At 42.8% G+C, this 21,333-nt stretch overlaps 1 protein-coding gene across 1 annotated transcript in view; it reads right to left on the bottom strand.

Moving 5' to 3' along the window:
- Nucleotides 1-21,333, bottom strand: part of BMX (BMX non-receptor tyrosine kinase) — a 38,551-nt gene that overhangs the window by 15,991 nt on the left and 1,227 nt on the right. The window contains exons 3-9 of the mRNA XM_039483425.1: nucleotides 20,576-20,680; nucleotides 18,631-18,712; nucleotides 16,104-16,223; nucleotides 13,900-13,967; nucleotides 9,888-10,066; nucleotides 2,519-2,581; nucleotides 1,129-1,188 (exon numbers count right to left, since the gene is read on the bottom strand). Coding sequence (XP_039339359.1) covers nucleotides 1,129-1,188; nucleotides 2,519-2,581; nucleotides 9,888-10,066; nucleotides 13,900-13,967; nucleotides 16,104-16,223; nucleotides 18,631-18,712; nucleotides 20,576-20,680 — 677 coding nt within the window. The remainder of the gene's footprint in view (nucleotides 1-1,128; nucleotides 1,189-2,518; nucleotides 2,582-9,887; nucleotides 10,067-13,899; nucleotides 13,968-16,103; nucleotides 16,224-18,630; nucleotides 18,713-20,575; nucleotides 20,681-21,333) is intronic.

The raw sequence follows: 21,333 nt of genomic DNA, 5'->3' as shown, positions 1-21,333 counted from the left end.
ACATGAGTGTCCTAGGCTAGTTCCCTAACCACTGGACCATCCTTCCTCCCTGATATACATTTGCAAGTTACATGTGATATCTAAGGTAATAAGTGTGATCTTGAGATAGCTGGAAGTAGACAAAGATAACCTAAAAATAAATAAATATCTTCTGAATTAGCCTCCTAGACACTGAGATTCCCAGATGTTTATTCCCCTATAAAATTACATTATCAACAACAGATCACAGGACTCTGAGGGCCACATTTCGAGAGAATGAAGTAACTGCCCACCCTTATATGTTTAGATGTCTAAATACCCATTTAGATGCATTATTGTGGATAAAGTGTGAGCAAACTGTGCCTGCCAGGGGGCCTCCCTCTAGCCATGAAGATTTGTCTCTTGAGATGCCACTAGCATGTTAAGAATTGTCCATTTTCAAAGACAAAGTTCCTGACCACTGTTTTTAATAAAATCTTGGATCATTAAAATTAAGCATCTGGGGTGGCTGCTGCCTCTCCACGTTCCCTGTGCAGGGGCTTTGGGTCACTGAATCCATGTAAATACCCCACTCCTCTAGCCCTCTTCACCCTGGCTTATTTGGGGCCAGCAGGGCACCCTGCTATGCGGCCTTCAGAGAGTGAGGATACTTTCTTTTTTGACAACTCTGACATGGAGAACCCTGCATGCATCCCCACCCTGGGGGGACTTTCAATTGAAAAGCATCAACTGTGTGTAACTCCTTCAACATTCAAACCTCTTTGTGCTGGTCAGGCTTTATCTTACATAATATGCTAACGAGCTGCAAGCTCCCAAAAGAAGGAGACAGCTACTTCAAACATGTTTTCAAGAGAAACTCCCCTCAGCCTCATCACAGGTGTCAGTCTTTTGTGAGCACACCCTTTTATCAGGGTATCAGACAGGCTTTTCTACAAGCGTCCCCATCTGCGACTTTGTTGGGTGAAACCAGAGTCATTCCATTGGAAGCCTATGGAAGATTATTAATAATAAGGATGATTTGTATCACAGAAGGGTTGAGAGGAGGATAAGGGCTCCACCATGCTAGGCACTGTGCAGACAGCTAATGGTAAGATGGTCCTTGTCCCAAAGAGCTTAAGATTTACAGATGAAAACACTCCACATACTCACTCATGCTTAGTGATGCTCTCCTCGTCTTCTGATGAATGGTCACTTCCACTGGAGTTTCCCCTACAAAGATGAAACACCCCATTGAAATCATGTAAATATGCAGATCTTCCTCAAGTAAAAACCCATATTAAATATATTCACACTGAACTAATGCTAGGCTTGGCCCAAAGTGGATTTTTCCCCCCTTTAGGCAAATCTGAGGATATATTTCATTTTCTTTCCATTTCTTTTTTGGTTTGGTGAGGGTGAAAAAAAATACACACTTTCCCATGGTACAATAGTCTAACCTCAGTTTTAGAGCTGCAGCTGAATGTTGCAAATGAACGTGTTGCGGGTAGAAAGTCCTTTATAAGTAGTGATGCCTTGGCTAGCTGTGCAAGGAAATTTTAACTTGAGTTTTAAAAATTATCAATTGAAAAATCAGGAGCCTGCTCAGAGGCCATTCACTATGACTTCTGAGGAGAGCCTAACATGGCTCCTCCCGCTTTGTGATAATACCTAGCGAGCTTGGAGAGTTAAACACTCTCTCTGCCTGTCCTGCTAAGCAGAGGGGCTGAACCTCTCTGCTGCAGTTATTATGAGGAGATTGTAATTGCCTCATTGAAGCTTACACAGAAATCCTCCAAAACCACAAAAGCTCAAAATCCTCCAATAAATGTTCTTAACATCAGGGACAGAATTAAAACAGCACATGCCAAAACAAGTTACAACAAAACAAATACCTGCCCCCCTCCACTTCCTAACCCCAACAACAAACCAACAATTTAGGATTCTGATTTTTACTGCATTCTACAGCATTCAGGAAATTATAGGAAATTATACAATTACATTTTTAAAAAAAAACCTTGTAGGCCTGATCCAGCACCGCTTACTCAGACAAATCTCTTTACAGTCTATGGGATTACTTAAATGCTTCCTGCAAATACTCAGGCAAGTGCTTAATTTTATGCACAACGTAAGTGTTTGCAAGATCAGGGCCAAAGGTACTTAAAAAAAAAGGGTCTGATCTGGAGGCTTCACTTAAAATCATGTTATGGGACTACTCACATGCACAACGTTACTTACATATGTAAATGTTTGCAAGGTTGGGGCCTTAATAGTGAAGTAAGGATACGTAGGTGAAATCCTGGCCCTATTGAAGTCAATGGCAAAACTTCCATTGATGTCAGTGGGGCTGGTATTTCATGCATAATTTTTTTGCATTAAATGTATATACAACAAGGAGATGAAGATCTAGTCTATCCGATATCTTTCATGACACTTTATGCAAGGTACTCAGAAAGCCATAGAATAGATCATAAACCAGTGAAACATTCTGGAAATGTGGCCTGGTCTTTTCTAAAATGGTGGGGTGAAAATTTAAGCACTGAGTGGCCGGATGTTGATTTACCCAGGTTCATCATCATCTAGGGAGATCTCTTTCAGATAGGGACTTGGTGCGAAGCCTTCATGCCTGCAAATTAAACATTTCACAATTCAGTTATCTTGCATAAGTCCATCTTAAATTTGATCTTTTCAAATAGGAAATGGGATTAAACAAACTTACTCACTAACTTTTTATAGTGTCAGAGAGATTTTCATGTTTAAAATATTTTAAAATAGTCCTAGTGTTTATATGCCACATAGAGGAATGCATGGGGAATTTTGTTGTTGTAGGAAATTACTTTTTAATACATTAAAACCTGTCACAGCCATTGAAATAACTTCCATTGTAGAGATCAGCTTTCTCAGTAGGAGGAGTGGAGCAGGCAGTTTGTAGGTAGGGCAGCTCAATAATGTCTTGATGTACTAATGGCTGCCAGCATAGGGTTCTCTGATCCAAAACCAATTCCAGACCTCAAAAAGTCAATGGCTGTACCAAGCACTCTCTTTCAGGGTCAACTCAGTCAAGCACCTTTATGGAGTAAAGCAGCTAGGGCTGTGAAGAGGCCACCTGAGGCACTAGACAGCATGGCAGGGCAGAGCTGAACTGACTGAGGGGCTTTTCTGGTTGGAAACACAGAGCAACCGTATCAGTTGCAAGCTGTGACTGTTGGAGGGACAGAAAGATAGGACAGTAGCAGTGAATGTGACCGTGACTAAAGCAGAGAGACTGGGCTTCTTGGGCAGAGAACTCAATGGAGTGGAAGATTGCTAAGTAAGGGAACTGCCTGCTGTCTGTTTCTGCTGTGTTAACAGAAAAAGGACAATGTGGGTCCTTTGTTTGTTTCTGTAAATAAAAGAGATTATACCAAAAACATACCTGACTCATACTTTCAGTTTCTCATTCTAATAGCAACGGCCCTCCAAGGGCCTGACTCCGATTAGCCACACAAGTCAAAGGGAAACACTATGAATAATTCTCTTTCTCTCTCTCTGCTCCTTCCCTTCAGCTCAGGATGCTGTGTTTGAGCTGTGAGAGACTGGAGCTGATTGCATCAGGTGTATACATACACCACTTAGTCATCAACCAAGCAGTCAGGCACTCTGCGCTCTGTCCATTAAGATAAGTAGTCCCTCACACATACTAATTTGTTGCTGGCCTTCTACTTTCTTTGATTCCATGGGACTTTGTACAGTGTGACTGAATATCAAGCTGGGGACTGTGTGTTAGAAGCTAATGTTCTTTCTTTGTTTCTTTCTTTATTTACAAATTGTACTTGAATCAATGAGTTAGTGGACCAGCCAACTCCACTCAGTCCAAACTCTCTTCAGTCTGTCTGGGACCTCTCTCAGATGAACATAGGTATTGGTCCCAGCTAGAGATTAATGAGAAAATACCTTCCTTTAATTTGCTGAAGGAGATTCCTCCCTTTGTGGACCACAAGAGATATAACCAAGAAAATCTATAGATAGGGTGCCCAGTCATTGTGATAAAACACTAAGGGCTTGTCTACATGGAGGTTTTAATCCAGATTAAATCAAGTTAATCTGGTTTGAAAACACTTGTGTACGCATGGTGCAACCAATCACTGTGTATTAATTCCTCATCTATCAGGAGTTCTGGAGTTATCCTGCCCAGTGGACTAGGTTCACTTCAAATTGTATTAGTTTGGTCTTTTGTTTGTGTGCATGCAATTGCTGCGCACCACTTTTTGCATGCTTCCATTGGCAATTCCATCGTGCTTTGCAGGTTGACCATTACTGACCTGTCTGTTTACTTGTGTGCACTCCCTGCAAGTTTACAGGATGTCCCTTCCTCCTTTTAAAAGCTGGTACAGAGCCAGATTTTGCTGTTTGCTCCTGGATCCCAGTGTACCATTCAGGTGATACCACTGCGATAGTGCTCCAGAAACCCACACCATGCCTCGTGCAGCCCCTTGGATCTCAGCCAAGACCCTAGATTTCATCACCATCTGGGGGAGAAGTGTTGGTTCAGGAAGCTCTTTGTGGCCAGATAGAGGAATAAGGAGTTTTTTGTGGAGACTGCAAAGCAGATGTCTGTGAGGAGGCGTGAGTGGGTTGCCAACCAGTGCTGGATACAGCAAGCATCTCAGGAGAAAATACATTGAAATAAGGGATAAAAAGAGACAATCCGGCAGGGGACACGTGACTTGTCCATTTTTTTATCAACTGGGCAGGATTCTACACGATTATAATATGACCTTTCCCAGGCACTATTTGGAGCCTGCTGCATTCCACCGAGGATGACCGGCTCAATCAGTTGGAGAATGAGCAGAAGGATGCCGGAGAGGAGCTGCCCTGGAAAGCCAGGATCTTTTGGGAACTCAGGATGCTGACGATGGCCAGCAGGAAAGCCAGCCCCAATCCTGACGTGCTACAATGGACTCTGACTCCTGCCTTGTATTGCCGGAGCCAGAGTCCCAGCCAGAAACCCAGGCTGGGACCGAAGAATCAGATGGATCCCTTGAAAGGAACTTCAGCATGTTAGTACCTGTCCTTAGAATTTATTATTATTGTTGGTAGATGTGAGTTAGGACCCTCCCCCCACCCCCTTTTGCTGTTTCAAAATGGCGCATATTCCGACCCCCTGTGCTCCTTCCCATGGCAGAGTTGAATACCGAAAGCATTCATTTGTGCAAAATCCCACCATTTGTTGAGACAATGGTTACAGGAAAATAACCGGGATTAGTTTTCATAGTTCATGTTAGGTAGGAGTGCAAATTGCATGGGCGGACCAGGCTGAGGTACAAATATCCTGTAACAAGCAGCTTAGTGGACAACCATAGCAGGGCCCTTCTGGTTTTGTCTGCGCTGTCTCCATGTCTGCAGGGGAGGTATAGCAGAATTTAAGACTGAGAAATTGCTGAATTTTGTTGAGCATGTTATACAGAATAGTCACATGCCCAGCCCCCTCCCGCCAGCATAGCTTGCAAGCCCCTTCCACTCCTGCAGCACTTCTGGGGGGTCCATCCTGATGAATAACTTCACAGTGTATCTCGCTGGTCTGCCTTTTGCCTTTTTGAATACGGCCCTTCTGTGCCTCCTAGTCACGCTCTTCAGCATAATGTCACTGAAAGTCAGGGCAGCCTAACAGGGATGTAGAGAGGATTACAATCTAGCTTGCCCCCTCATGCTTCCCATAGCCCTCCCTTTGCACATCGGACACTATAGAAACCCCTCCAGCACACAAACAAATCTGCAAAAGCAAACCTGGAACATAGCTCCGACCACCCCTCCCCTATCAACAGCCTGAAAGCAGATACAGGACACTGAAATCCAAATGCAGCCCGTACCTTCTCTCCATGCAAACCACTGCCTATCTCTCAGGTTCCCCCAAGAATGGGAAGCGTCTCAAGGAGGAAAAGTCACATATACAAAGAAGCTATCATGACTTGTCTGGGATATAAACAGTACACAGCTGTTTTTTGCCCCCTACTCCCACGACACCTGCAACAGCCAGACCATCAAGGCCTCTATATATTGCTGAGAGGCTGGTCAACCTGAAGGAGAGAAAAAGGAAGACTCGCAATGAGACATTAGCAGAACTCATGGCTGAGTCACAAAGGAATACCAGACTGGCTGAGAGGTGGAGGCAGTACATGAGGACTGAGTGGGAGAAAGAAATGCAGCTCTCCCAGGAGGTAGTGACAGTGGCCAAGAACAGAGACCAGAGAAAGCATGTCTGTGGCTAAGGTCAACATTGCCATGGCCAAGGAGCACATGGACAAACACAGAGAGATGCAGAGGCAGCTCATGGATGCTATCCTGAGCCAGAATGCCATCTGCAAAACATGCTCCTGCTAGGCCAGGCCCATAATTTGGGACCCTGGAAAAGGCTGGATACTGGGACCAGCAGCAATGCCTAACCTCCAGATCCCCACAGCAGGGCTGATGGCAGCTCCCATTCACTTCTCAGATCCAACCTCAGGCACTGAGAACACTGACTCCTGGGAGCTCTGTGACACCTCTGACAACTTTGAGCCATGGCACTGAACCCCAGAACCCAGAGGCAAGGTGTATTCTCGCACTGTTGCATTAATTAAAGGTTTGTGTACAGTTGGTTAGCTAGTAGATTGGTTAGTTAAATACAAATACATTATTTTTCCATTGGTTTCATTAAAACCTTATTATTTGTTTTTGTTGTTGTTTTGTAATAAAAACAGTTCACAATGCATCCGTTATGAGCCATCATTGCATTTAACACAGAAAATCCTTTAAATAAAGCTGAAATAATTCATAGGGTTTTACATAAGTATACAGGGAACGCTACACTTCAACCACCTACACACAGTCCCTCAGTGCTCGCAATGTCTGTGTCCCAGCACAACCCCCACAGGCTGCCATGTTCAGGCACAAGACTCAAAATATGAAAACAGGCATCCCTGGCAGCATTCTCCTGGCTGTTAGTGTTTTCTAGGGGATGCCCTACTGGCTGCTCAAACCTTCAAGCAAGTCTCTCTTAACATCAGCCTCCCACCCATCAGCAAGGTTCCCCCACCCTTGCTCTCACAAATATTGCACAGAAGCGTGATGTGCAGTTAGAATGCTTGGAAAAAAAGTTTCTGCAGCTTCCAACCTATTCCATAAATGGCACCATCTGCCTTTCAAATGACCGAATGTACACTTGACTCCCATTCTGCAATTATTGAGGCAATAATTACCTCCTTCTGTCGCAGCAACCAGTGTATGGCTTCATTAGCCAGGGCATCAGGGGGTAAGTCAGGTCTCCCAGAATAACCAGCCCAACTTCCATGTTATTAATGTCCACAGTGCTTCTGAGGGGGAACAGGCTTTTCTCCATTAATCTAAATGGAACTGAGTTCCAGAAGACGCTAGCATTGTGGATGCTTCCAGAGCACCCCACGTTTATTTCTGTCATCCTGCCATGGGAGTCAACTTGTCCTTGGTGCAGCATGGAGAAATACCCTCTTCTGTTTATAAATTCTGCAGCCTGGCAGGGGAGGGGGGCAAAAGATAGGCACATGGGTCCCATCATTTGCCCCTATACAGTTTGGGAACCGCATGCATGCAAAGCCATCAATAATCTCCTGAGCATTATCCAGCTTCATGACCTGGTTAGACAGCATCTTATCAATGGCCTAGCAGAGAATGTTCCCAATGGTTGACCTCCTTGCACTGAATTGGCTGGCTACAGACCAGTAACAGTCTGGGCTGGCCAATTTCCAGATGGCAACGATGACCTGCTTCTCCACCAGTGTGGCACAGCATGTTGGCACACTGTTGCTGCAGCTCTAGGGTCAGTTCCACGCAGATCTCAAAAAAGGTTCCCCATCCAGAAGTTCTATGGCCACTGCTGGACACCCTGGCTCTGCAGAACGATCCTCTCCCACCAATCCACACTGGTTTCCTGAGCCCAGTAGTGGCACTGAATGCTGTGTAGGTGATCCAGGAACTCGCCCTCTTGTTCCAATGGCATCCTCCTGTTCTTCTACCTTGTCCTGCTGCCACAGCTGTAGAGTATCCCCTTATTGCTGGAGGAGCTGTTGCTGATGCCATAGGATATTCTCCAGCTCCCACGTCATAGAATCATAGAATCATAGAATTCAAGATCAGAAGGGACCATTATGATCATCTAGTCTGACCTCCTGCAAGATGCAGGCCACATAAGCCGATCCACCCACTCCTTAGCAAGTGAACCCTGCCCCATGCTTCGGAGGAAGGCGAAAAACCTCCAGGGCCATTGCCAATCTTCCCTGGAGGAAAATTCCTTCCCGACCCCAAATATGGCGGTCAGCTGAACCCCGAGCATGCGGGCAAGACTCTCCAGCCAAACCCTCTGGAAAAGGTTACATCATACCAGGCACATAATTGACCTATTGACTAAGCCCGTTATCCTATCATACCATCCCCTCCATAAACTTATCTAGCTTAATCTTAAAGTCATGGAGGTCCTTCGCCCCCACTGTTTCCCTCGGTAGACTGTTCCAGTATTGCACTCCCCTGATGGTTAGAAACCTTCGTCTAATTTCAAGCCTGAATTTCCTGACTGACAGTTTATATCCGTTCGTCCTCGTGTCCACATTAGCACTGAGCTGAAATAATTCTTCTCCTTCCCTGGTATTTATCCCTCTGATATATTTAAAGAGTGTAATCATATCTCCTCTCATCCTTCTTTTGGTTAAGGAAAACAAACCGAGCTCCTCAAGTCTCCTTTCATACGAAAGGCCTTCCATTCCTCGGATCATTCTAGTGGCCATTCGCTTGGGTGGTGCAACGGGCGTTTGTCCGGCTCTGAGTGCTGTAACGTAGCCCAAGCAGCCTGTGCATACTCATGCTTATCACCATGGCAGTGTGGAGCATTGTGGGGTCCGTGCTGGACAACAGTATTTGGGAAATGTTGCGAGCCCACCCAGAAAGGAAGTGTGGGGCGGAGACAGTGAAAACGTCATTCTTTTAAATAAAATTGAACCTGCCTGGCTTTCCACAATTCACAGCAAAAACAATCCCAGGATTCATGCTGCTCAGCAGTGAAGCACAGACATAGCCCCTGGAAATACATTCCATGGGACACCTCTGGAGAATGCTATGCCCTCACTTCGCAGCAAACTGCTGCCACGTGTTCACATGATGTGAACTGAAAATGGAACAGTCATTCCACATGCACACTGTTGGTGCAACTCACATCCTGCAAGTTACCTGATGTGCAACAAAAAGCTTTGGGTTACCCCTTCCAAACCCTCACCCCACCATGTGGACACCCCAAAGGCAAAAAGTGCTTCTTTCCTAATAGTCTCCATTGACTCTAAAGCTGCCACTGCTATTGCAGGTACATACCAAAATAAAAACCACTAGAGACTGTTCAGATAATAGGCTGCTCAGTGATTATTGTCACTCTTGCCTGATCTGGTAACTAAAATTCTAGTTATTTCACAGAGAAGAGTGGAAGTAGGTGAGATGGAAGGAAAGATGGGGCAGGACAGATTTTTGAACAACCTTAAGGAAAGCAACCCCCCTTCTTTGTACATATTGTTATACGGTTTGCAAGTAGTGGACTTTTTGTGAGCCTTTGAAATGAAAATGATAAATCCCGAGGTGGCTTTATGTTTCTCTAATTCCATACCAACATGTTAAATACACATGCATCAGAGAGATGCTCTAAATGTCAACTATATAAGACTGTGCCGAGAGTCAGAGAGGAGCTAGGAGCAAGGTAAGAGGAGAAAAATATGGAGGAATGTAGAGAAAATTAAGGCTCATGAGATCAGCTCGAGCAAATTTAAAAAGCCACCAGGGTAGTTCTTAATTGGATCCTGGAACGCACCAGTGCCAGCAGGGTTGTTTAAGGATGGGTGTAATGTGGAATGAGGGTCATTACTGAACAAATATTCTCGATTGAGTGTGCAAAGTAAACTTACCCTTCCATGTCCCTTACTTGCCACCAGTCAGGATCCTCTTCTTTCAGAACATAATACTTGCTGTTCCTGACAAGCTGGATATCAGCGTTTCCTTTGGCTTCATAGTCATACTCTGCCACAGTGATCTTCAGCGAGGATTTACCAGGTGCTAGAACTGGAGGCTGATTGTCATGCTTCAGCTTTTGAAGGCAGAGGAAATAAAACTACAGTGAAGTGAATTGCAGTAGAAAATCATTTTTAGCATTTATATTGCAGTTGCATCTTCAATGAGCTCTGTGACTGCAAAGAAATTAATGCAAGCTAACTAGAAATACATGGTGTGCTGAAGTATTTTTTCCTTCATTTGTTTTGTAATACATTCCAACAGCTGTAGTCCAATATAAATAATGAAATACAAACCAAACTCTGTTACAATAATATTCAAGGCTTGGTCCTGCTCTAATATATGTGGAGTTGTTTGTTTTGTAAAATTAGCAACAGCACCAACCTTATGTTACAAGACCCAGGGAGCATGGTTTTGTACTATAGCTGAGAACAGGATTCAGCCCAGTGGGTTAAAATTACACCAGAAGAGGTAAGGGCATTGCTCAAACTGCAAAGGTTATATGTTGCAGGTGGCTCAGCAAGAGGATGAATTTACATAAAAGGGAATGGTAATAGGATTAACTGATATTTATACATGGGGTACATCTACACTGCAAAAATAGGTGTGTTCCTAACTCAGGTTAGCTGACTTGGGTTAAAATAGCAGTGAAGTCATGGCAATATTATACAATAGCACGTTGCATTTTTTAAAAATGTGCCCTAGATCAATAACAAGTATAACAGTCACCATTAAAAATGAAATCAGTATTAGCCAACTGTTACTGCACAGCGGTGTCTGTTACTTCCTTTTCTAAACACGGCATAGAAGAAATGGATATTTCAGATAATCAAGGCTGATTATTTTTCATGGAATAAAATGGGAAGAGTCAGGGCTTTGCCACAGCAGGAAATGCAAATGTTAGTTTAAAAGAGGAAAGTCATGGCACACACTTATTTTGCTTAATATTAACTTGTCTGTCATATGGAATTATGAAAAAGTCAAATAATTGTTTAAAACTAGGCAATAACAAGCAGCTTAAAATAATTAAAAACTCTCAGTCAAATACAGGGGGCATATATAGATCTAAGCTTGTAAAAATTCCCAGAGGAGTCCTGGCTTAGTGGTGGGCTGGCTGGGATTATAAAAGCCCTGAATTTTTGTTTTAAAAAATTCCTGTAAGTCACAGTTCCAGTCTTGGAAGGCCTGGCCATCACAAACATATAGATTTGCAAGTAATATACCAGCCTGAGCCCTAGTCGCCTTTCAGTGACATCAGTAGGAGTTTTGCTGTTGACTTTAATAGCAGTAGGATTGAGGCCTAAAGATAACATTTTCAGAATGCCCAAGTCACTTAGGAGCCAAGTCCCATTGACTTTCAGTGAGACTTAGGCACCTATGTGCCTGCCACTTTTGGTTACCAGCTTGGATTTGATGTGGAGAGCAGCACTGTGGATAAGTTCAATTTTCCCCAGAGGGATTGTGTGTGTGTGCGTGCATGTGTGCGTGCATGTGTGTGTGTGTGTGAGAGAGAGAGAGAGAGAGAGAGAGAGAGAGGCAGGCTACAATCCTCACACTAAGGTCACAGAGTAATTAATAGTGAAACTCCTCAATGGCTATGGCTGCAACCTCAGGGATGCAGGAAGGGGGTAAGGGAATGACTGGAGTGAGGGCTAGGACTGGCCAGTGGATCTGTCCCTGCCCACTGGCTAGGAGGCGTGAAGGGGCAGGAGAGAAAAAGCAAAGGCTACAAATAGGATGCAGGGGACTAACAGACACGAAAAGCTGCCTCTCATGGCAGGAAATAACTGCTGCTCCCAAAGAGTCAGGAAACTGTCTGGCGGCTCCTGTGAAGGCACATTCATGCCCATTAATCCAGTTGATGGTCCCCAGCTCCCATATTTGCTCCTGGAGTAGCCTCTTCTGTCAGGCCCCAGCATAAGAGTGCAGAGATATGATGTTGGTCTGAGGAAAAGGGACTCCAGAGACCCAGGACATGGGGAGAAGGACAGCACCCAGAATAACCTGGACAGGGAAGAGGGGGACAGAGTCCCCAGAGATTTGGAGGGAGGGTGAGGGGAGGAGCATGATCCAACAGAGACTTGGAAGGAGGGTTAGGAGATTATGATGTTGGGTATGTTGAGCAATTTGAATAGGTGGTAAAAGGGGCAAAGGCAAAAAGGAGAAAGTTATTCAAAGTTGTGTTGGGGGCTTGCACTAGTAGTTGCTGGACTAAGTAGATGCTGCTCCCTGTCATTTGATAACGTTTGTAGTCCTGACCTGTGCCTTGTGACTGGGGCCAGGAAATAAAGTTGCTTTGTCTCTGACAAGCCCTCCCTGCTTTTTAAATTTCCCTTTCAAAACAGCTCCTTGATAATCAGCAGGGAAGTCCTAATATGAGTCAACATGTCCAGTGGCTGATTTGCATGACTGATAATCTCTTTAGATAAACAGAATCCTTTGACAGGAGTCAGGGACGATGGCCCACAGCATTTGAAACTTGTTTATTCACAGTCTCACTTTCCTCAAACTTCATTATCAGAACCAGTGTCAAAAGCCCGTTTGCTCAGTTATAAATGCTTTCCAAGTCCCTACTCACACAAACATACTTAACCCAGCATTGCCAATTCTTATGATTTTATCATGAGTCTTGTGATATTTGGTATGTTTCTTAAATCCCCTGCTGCTGGAGTCATGTTATTATGTGAGAATCTCAGCTTTCATTTAAAAAAAAGTTTTTAGCACTTGTGGTTGCAGAGAAAAGCTGGAAACTGTGACCTGAGTGTATCCTAGAGATTAAAAAGCCAGAAGGTAAATAAAAAGAACCCCAAATTTATTTTTTGAAAAATCTCATTATTTTAAAGCCAATGTTGTGATTTTTTTATTTGGCGGGGAGGGGGAGCTGAAAGAAGAATTTTGAATCCCTGACATTGGCAGTACTTTGAGCCACCTCTTAGATGTATGACATATAATTGAGCTCTTAGTCCCAAGCCCTCTCCCTAGTTCCAAGCCTGAGTGACTTGTCTGGACACAGAAGCATTCAGTGGAGATAACCCCAATCCCCGGCCATGGAACAACAGTGAAGCGGCACTGCAGTCACTGCCTGGCCCTAAGTTCTGGAGTGACCTCCATGGATCTTGTGCTCCACAGGGAGGCAAGGACCAGAAAATCAGTGTAGTAGCAGATCCTCCATCCCCATCATGACTCCTGTCTCTGACAACCACCCCCCTTCCCTCTAACATGCCTCTGTACATGACTATAACAGGATCCTCCATGGAGGTGGAATCTGTGGCTGGCAGAGGCTGCACAATTCCTGTATAGACACATGTAATCCTGCCCTCTCCCCAATACAGGGGAATTGCAGCATTTCCACTCTGTAGGAGGCCCTCTGCACTTGCTGGAATGGGAAGGATTTGGGCTCGAGATAAACAATTCTGGGCCCAGGCCTGCTCTCACTGAAGCCTGTGGGGTAAAATTGCCATTGACTTTAATGGAAACAGGCACACAAAAGCAAATCTGTTCAAACAACTTTACAAGAAGCAGAGGTTTGCTATGGCCCAAACTGACATCTACACACTGCAATGCATTGAAACTATCTGAGACTTTCCCAGCTTTGCAGGCACTCCTGCGCGACAGCCCAGAGGTGAGTGTGGGCAGGGTGAGGAATGAGTGGAGAAAGGGTGGAACTGGAAGACTGCTAGGTGTACCGTCCTGTCCTTCCCCGGGTTGTGCTGGTGGCCACTAAGGACATTGATGTTACTCAATGATTAGATTGGAGTAGCTTCTGTTGAACAGCTGGCTGGGGGAGAAGGTTCCCCAATCCTTCCCCAATGGATCTCTCCATCATTTATTTGGGCTGGATGCTAGGGAGTAGATTTGCCCCCATAAGCAGAGTTCATTGTAGGCAGATACTAAAAGTTTGTCACCTACCAGTTTCCCAGGGACAGGAGGCAGCGGTTTCATAGAGCTGGTTCTGCTAGGCAGACTTATATCTGTAACTGGGGGAAAGAAAAAATATCACAAGCAATTTACTGCATGACTCCAAGGCCATGCGTGCAATAGGTTTTTCCACTTACGTAGCTCCACTAGAGGCAGCAGTGGTGGGATTACTAGAGGAGACACACAGCCCTGGTGATTACCAATGTTTTACCTCCACATTGGGTTAAAATGCTTTAGGTAATGTGATAGTTACTATGTTGGAGGCTGCCTGGGATTGTCCCTCCTCTAGCCCTCTCATGCTGTTGCTATCACTAGTGCAGCTGCATCATCAACAATAGATGTTTTTCTGAAGCAAATTTAGAGTAGACACAACACCCTCTTGCATTCTGTAGTATTTCAGACAGAAACAAAGTATTTGATACATGGTGACCCTATTTTTTGGAAGGTTTTCTTTTTCTACCTACTACTGTGTGTAGAAGTCCAGTGGCAACCAAACAGTTACTTGTGGCAGTGTGTGGGTTTTATAGCATTATTTGCATATATAATATTTGGTTTGGAAGTTATATAAGGCCATTCAAATGACAAAAAAACAACAACTGGCAACTCTTTAAAATAGTAGGGCATTGTTTAGTGTTCCTCCACTGTGTCCATACATAGGACACTGATGTTACTACTAAATAGTGCAGCTACATTTTCAAAAGGGGCCTCTATATTTTTACTTGGAATCTCACACATGTAAATTGGATTCTTAGGTGTTTAGGCTTCCATTTTCAAATGTGTCCCTTAATTATGGGTTGCCTGTCATTTTGAAACATTACCCATCTTGAAACAACTGGGACCTGATTATCAGAGGGTTCTGAGCACTCTCGATGTCAATGGGAACTGCAAGAGTTCAGCACCGCTGAAAAATCAGGCTTTCGATATCTCAAGCGAGGCTCCCAAACCGAAGGCACCCAAAACAAGTGTCCACTTTCAAAAAAATGTAAGCCTCAACTATCCAATGTGCATGTAATAATGTGTGTGTGTGGGAAGGGTGGGGGACGGGGGACGGGCAAGGTGCTTACCAATATGTAGATCCTGGCATGCATCCATTTTGAAAATTAACTCCTCAGGTTCTTTATGGTGACTAATAAATGAGCTAAGTAATTGTGATTAATTTCCAGTCCAGTATTTTAAAAATGTATATTTAAACAAAACAAAATTAAGTATATAAAATACTCCTTCATTCAGTAAATACATTGTTCCAACATACTGCAGGAGTCTGTTACTCAGAAACAACGTTTGTTTTTAAATGATGCACAGGAAAGAAATGCACAAATGCTCTCTGAGGTTCTGGAATGTGCTTTATTTGGAACAACTGCTCCCTAGAACCATTTTGTGGAGTAATTTGACTGGCAATTTTCCCTAACTAAACTTGCTCCTCAGCACAGTACATTTTATAAAATTAAAATGATTTTTCAGCTATTCTTTTAATTCCCCTATTCTTATTGTAATCCTATTTCTTATAAATACACCTTCCACTACTGTGACCAGACAGCAAGTATGAAAAATCGGGACAGAGTGTGGGGAGTAATAGATACCCATATAAGAAAAAGCCCCAAATATCAGGACTGTCCCTATAAAATTGGGACATCTGGTCATCCTACATTCCACAGAGTACAAAAAATAGACTTGTGGGGGAGAATATAGCATTGTTTAGAAAAGTAGCCACCATAAATATGAATATAATGAAAAAAAATCAGTTTTACTTTGGATTAATTTTGAAGTTAAATTCTTTATAACTGACACCCAAATGTTGCTAGTAGATTATTTGGCTGTTTGGACGCAGCCATAATGATATTTTTTTCTCCCACTCCCATAACAACAGCAACAACAATTCAGCATACTAAGTCAAAGGAGTAAGGAGAACGGATTTCTATTTGGTGCATTTCGGAGGTACAGTAAAAAATTATCATGATTTCAGCATGGGTATTTCACATACTATACTATTTTCTCCTAGCCATATTATCAAACTACATAGTACAATTGCAATGCTGTTAAAATAAGTTAAGAACAAACATCAAGAGGAATAATTGACCAGATTTTTATATTTACCACCATTGACTACAATTATCCTTGTAGATTTACCAATATCATGAAAAGCACCATTAAGACTAACATATCAAAAAGCAAATACAAACAAAATGGCTCATTACATTTCTCCCAGATGGTACATCCAGGGGCTGCTTTACATGCCTGGTTGCAGCAGAGAAACTTCCCATTGGTAAAGAATTCTTTGTGATACTTTTTTAGTAAATCAGGATTGTCTTTAATCTCTGGAGAGCACAGGCGGGGAAGAAGAAAAGAAAAGAACTTTAAAAGGTTTGCTGGTAGCATATTTTCAGTAAGTAATACAAACTGATACAATAAAAGAATTCAGTAAATGTGAATCAAGATCATGGAGGAGATGTGCATTTTATAAAGACTTAAAGACTTTGCTAGACTATCCTAAAGCTCATTTAACTGTGTTCAAAAATCTAATAAAATATTTTATATATCAAAAATATGAAGAGTGATTTCATTTCTAATTCATATTTTAGAAATAAACTAGACAAACTATAGGTGTTCAATACACCAAATGGCAAATTTCAGTACAAAACTGACCAGTTAAAGGAATGTCCAGTTAAAATGCAACACTTTCTATTTATCAAACCTCTTAAATAAACATTTGTTACTTGTATATAAAAAATAATCCAGTATTTTTTAGAAAAGGCCCAAAACAGTATAACTGGCAATAGTGACACTGTAGTTTTTTTAATCAGAGTTGTAGTATTTGTTTTAAAAGATAATGAAACAAATAATTTTAAAAGTGTAGGGCAAGAGTTTATAAATGATTGCTTAAAGTTAGGCTCCTAAATCCCTGGTTTGGCACCTGAATTTATAGCCTGGTTTTCAAAAATGCTGCGCCCCCAGAAGCATGGGAGCTGATGCATGATTGTTCAAAATCTTGGCCACAGAATTTTGTTCCTTGTTTTTACAGCTAAACTTTATTTTAAAAGTTCCTTAGAAAATTGTAATCACTTTGCTATAATGCACGTCACAAGATTTAGGCAATATTTCACTGAACAAGTGGTATTCCTCACATACTCTCTTTAAAAAGTATCGGAGGGGTAGCCGTGTTAATCTGGATCTGTAAAAGCAGCAAAGAATCCTGTGGCACCTTATAGACTAACAGACTTTTTAGAGCATGAGCTTTCGTGGGTGAATACCCACTTCGTCGGATGCAAGTAATGGAAATTTCCAGGGGCAGGTATATATATGCAAGCAAGAAGGAAGCTAGAGATAATGAGGTTAGTTCAATCAGGGAGGATAAGGCCCTGTTCTAGCAGTTGAGGTGTGAAAACCCAGAGAGGAGAAACTGGTTTTGTAGTTTCTGCACAAAACCAGTTTTCTGTACAAAACCAGTTTCTCCTCCCTTGGTTTTCACACCTCAACTGCTAGAACAGGGCCTCATCCTCCCTGACTGAACTAACCTCGTTATCTCTAGCTTGCTTCTTGCTTGCATATATATACCTGCCCCTCGAAATTTCCACTAATTGCATCCAATGAAGTGGGTATTCACCCATGAAAGCTCATGCTCTAAAACGTCTGTTAGTCTATAAGGTGCCACAGGATTCTTTGCTGCTCTCTTTAAAAAACATATCTTGTTTGAATAGCACTCTTATTAACATGTTCAGCTGAGAATATTGGACCAAATCCTGAGGTCCTAAGGTCAGATCTTTCTCCCATCAGGAAAAAGACAATTTAGGGGACAATAAGCCCCATGTAGAGACAAATCCTGGAGTTTCCATCACATAATTCTTTTGGGTGAATGGAATGAGCAGAGGATTCAGCTGCCAAAAACTCAATCTGCCAGAGGTCAGGGCCATAAATGGGGACGTCTTTATGCCTCCAAACTGCCTACTGGTTTCTTGTGGTTCTTCCTTATTCCCTTGCCAGTCTGCATCCCTGCTGGCTTTCAAAACCAAATTTTTCTTCAGAAGAATTATTCAAAAGAATCTGTCCCTGGTTTCTAGAAGAAACAATGTACGTAACCTATTGGAGCCACCCACTTCCGCCCAGATCGTCCAGGGACAATGTTGCAGTGGTAGTTAATATATCTTCACTTCCATGTAGGCAAAGAAAGAGCCACACACTCAAAGTCACCTCCACCCTTGGGCCCACAAGGGACAACTGGGGGGATAAACAGGACCTGACCCAAAGTCCATTAAAGTAAATGTGAAGACTCCTATTGACTTTAATGGGCGCTACTGCAATGTGTAGTATGTGGATGGACTCCCCCTCCCCTAAGGAGTCCTATTGACTTCATTGTGGTTTACGGGGCCCAGCACTCTGCCTACACACTACTTATTGCATGGACGGAGCCTTGCTCAGTTAAAGACCATGGAAAGAATCAGAACAAACTAAGTAAAGACTAGAGCTGGTGGGGAAATGCCAGCAGGGAAATGTGAATTTTTTCCTCCCACCATTTTTCACTGAAATTTTTGAAATGTTCTCATCCACTCCAGTCCTGTTGCATGGAGGAGTGAGACTGAGGCTGAAAATGGCTGACAAAACCATTGCATTAAAATGAGAAACTAGATTAATCTATTCCCCTTATTCAGATGATTTCTCTGAAAATCCAATCTTTCCCCCACATGTTAAAAAAAAGTTGCTTCACAAGATGGCAAAAACAAATGTTACCTTTATGTAAAGCTTTCAACCACTGGTTTCGGCTCTCTTCATTTGCTGCAAAGACGTAGAGAAGGCCATCCTTGTATACAATCTAAAGAGGCCGGGAAACAATTCATTCTAGTTATCCTGTTCTCAAAGTTCATTAGCTTTTTTTTTTTTAAATAAAGACCTAGAGTAACAAAGAAACAAAGTAAAGGACTTAGGAACCCAAGGATCAAGCTCTGCAGGCCTGTTCACACCAAAATGCATGCAGCCCAGGCACGGTTGCCAATGTTAGTTCGATGTATTCCTGGAGATTTGATCACATGACATAATTTTTAATTAAAGCTTAATCTTTAATTCCTGGAGACTCCAGGCCAATCCTGGATGGTTGGCCACCCTAAGCCCAGGACAGTGATGAGCCAGAACAGAGTTAAATAGTTATACTCCCATTTCACATGAAAGTGAGCTTGCATTGTGGGCCTGAACCAATCCTGCTTCCAATGGCAAAACTCCCTTTGGCATTAGTAGGAGAACAATAAAACCCTAAATTCAGTAACTTGCACATTCTCATTAGAACTGGGAAGTACAGTATGTACCTTTCATTCCTTCCTCACCCTCTCTCCCCCATATTTGAGTGTATTAGGTGCTCATGAGAGTAACAAACTAATTTAATATAAAAATACTATTTAATGAGGGTTGGGGGTATTCAATCTGAGGTAAGTCAGACAGTGATAACACTGCTGCCCTCTCTTGGGGTTACCCCTAGGCAGGGCCGGCTCCAGGCACCAGCATTCCAAGCTGGTGCTTGGGGCAGCAATCTGCAGGGGGCAGCAGTCCCTGTTGTTTTGCCCCCAGCAGTGTGCCGAATTGCCGCCACGGACGGCGGGGGCATTCCGTGTGCCCTTAGGGCGGCACGTGCATTTCTGCAGTGGCGGCAGTTTGGCAGCAGCTTCTATATTTAGCTGTCCGCGGCAGCTTCAGCTAAACATAGAAGCTGCCGCCGAATTGCCACCGCCGCGGCGGAAACATGCCTGCCACCCTAAGGGCGCACGGACTGCCCCCGCCGCCCGCGGCGGCAATTCGGTGCGCTGCTTGGGGAGGCGAAAACTGTCGAGCCGGTCCTGCCCCTAGGGGTAGCAATTGTTGGGTGGCAGTTAATTAATGAACTCCTCTGCTGCCCAGGTCATGTACCCTTTCCAAGGCACTGTTGCCCATTTTAGACTATAGCACCCTACCCTCGGCAGAAAGGGAAGTTGCAGCTGCTTTGCGCTATTGTATATTCTTCTCATGGACTCTCTGCCTCCAGGACTCTCTGCTCTGGCATAGGCTTTGGAATGAGAATTAACACATACAGTACAAAAAAACAGCAAAGTCAAAGCTATGGCTTTTGCAGCATATATGACTTTGCTTCCATGCACATATGTAGTATTGGTATTACTGTATATGTTGATAAAGATAAGGTTTAATAGAGATGTGCAATTTGGATGAGGTACAATTGCTGAGGGAACTGTAACTATGAATTTCTGGACACTTGTGCATTTAAATGGTCATCCTATAGTTTCAATATCAAAAGGCCAAATTCTTCACTTCTTTTTGCTACTAAAGTGAAAGGTCAGGTGGGGAAGGTTAAAAAGAGAAAATGAATTGTGATCAGTAATGCACAACAAAATAAACATATTTAATATTCAAATAAATGCACCATTCTTGTGTGTGTATAGGATCACACCAAAATAAATAAACTATTATACACACATGAATGCACAAACAGACAGGTCCTGATTCAAATTCCGCTGAAGTCATTGAAAAGACTCCTGTTGATTTTGATGGTCTTTGGGTCAGGTTTATAGTAACAAGGATTCATTTCTAACCTGCTGTAAGTTTTTCTAACAGTCAGCAGTGACACAAGCCCTTATTTGTCCTAAAAATAATGGTTTACCATACTAAAGATCAGTTTTGTATTTCGTGATCTTACCTGAAATGGATATTGTCTCTCCAAAGGTGCCTGTTCCTCCTGATTCACTGTCTCAACACATCGAATTTTCTTAATGTCAATTGATCCTTTTTTGCTTCCTTTTTTCTACGAATAAATGCCAAAGCAGGACTACTCATCATTCTAAATACAAGACTATTGTCCTCAAATCAAAAATACTTTATGGTCACGACAAGTCTTATAAAACCACACTATCTAAGCTGTGTGTAATTGCACACTTCAGATTGGGTAAGGTAGAGTTTCACTTTTGTTAAACTGTTTGGAAAAGACATTGAGAACCCTCCATTGTATCTTATCCTGCAAACCATACATTGACAAAACTCCCTTTGAAGTGAAGGTTCAAAGACAACAGGATGGGCCCCTATATCTGATACATGAACTTCGGTATTACAATGCAAAAGCAGAGATGGAGGATATAAAATGCAAAAGTCTCTAATGGGAAATGGGAGTCTGATTTTGTATTACATTATTTTGTTAAGATACTGGCACTGATCCTGCCACCCTTATTCAGACAAGGAGTTGTAACTCACAGGAGTTATCCAAATGAGCTATCAGGAGTGCAGATGGTAATAATGTATTTTAGTCGCTTCAGAGTTATATCTGAATGCACAAAAGAGGCCACTGTGCTGAAAGTACTGATCATTTTTTGATACATAACTTTTTAAAATACAATCATTCTTTAGCCTTTTAGTTTATATTAGTTATGGGCCAAATTCTGCACTGAGCTATCTCCTGTATAA

Source organism: Mauremys reevesii, linkage group 1 (assembly GCF_016161935.1).
Source record: "Mauremys reevesii isolate NIE-2019 linkage group 1, ASM1616193v1, whole genome shotgun sequence".
In the NCBI taxonomy this organism is placed as follows: Eukaryota; Metazoa; Chordata; order Testudines; family Geoemydidae; genus Mauremys; species Mauremys reevesii.
The sequence above is the reverse complement of the archived record's forward strand: the minus strand, read 5'-3'. Positions and strand labels throughout refer to the sequence as shown.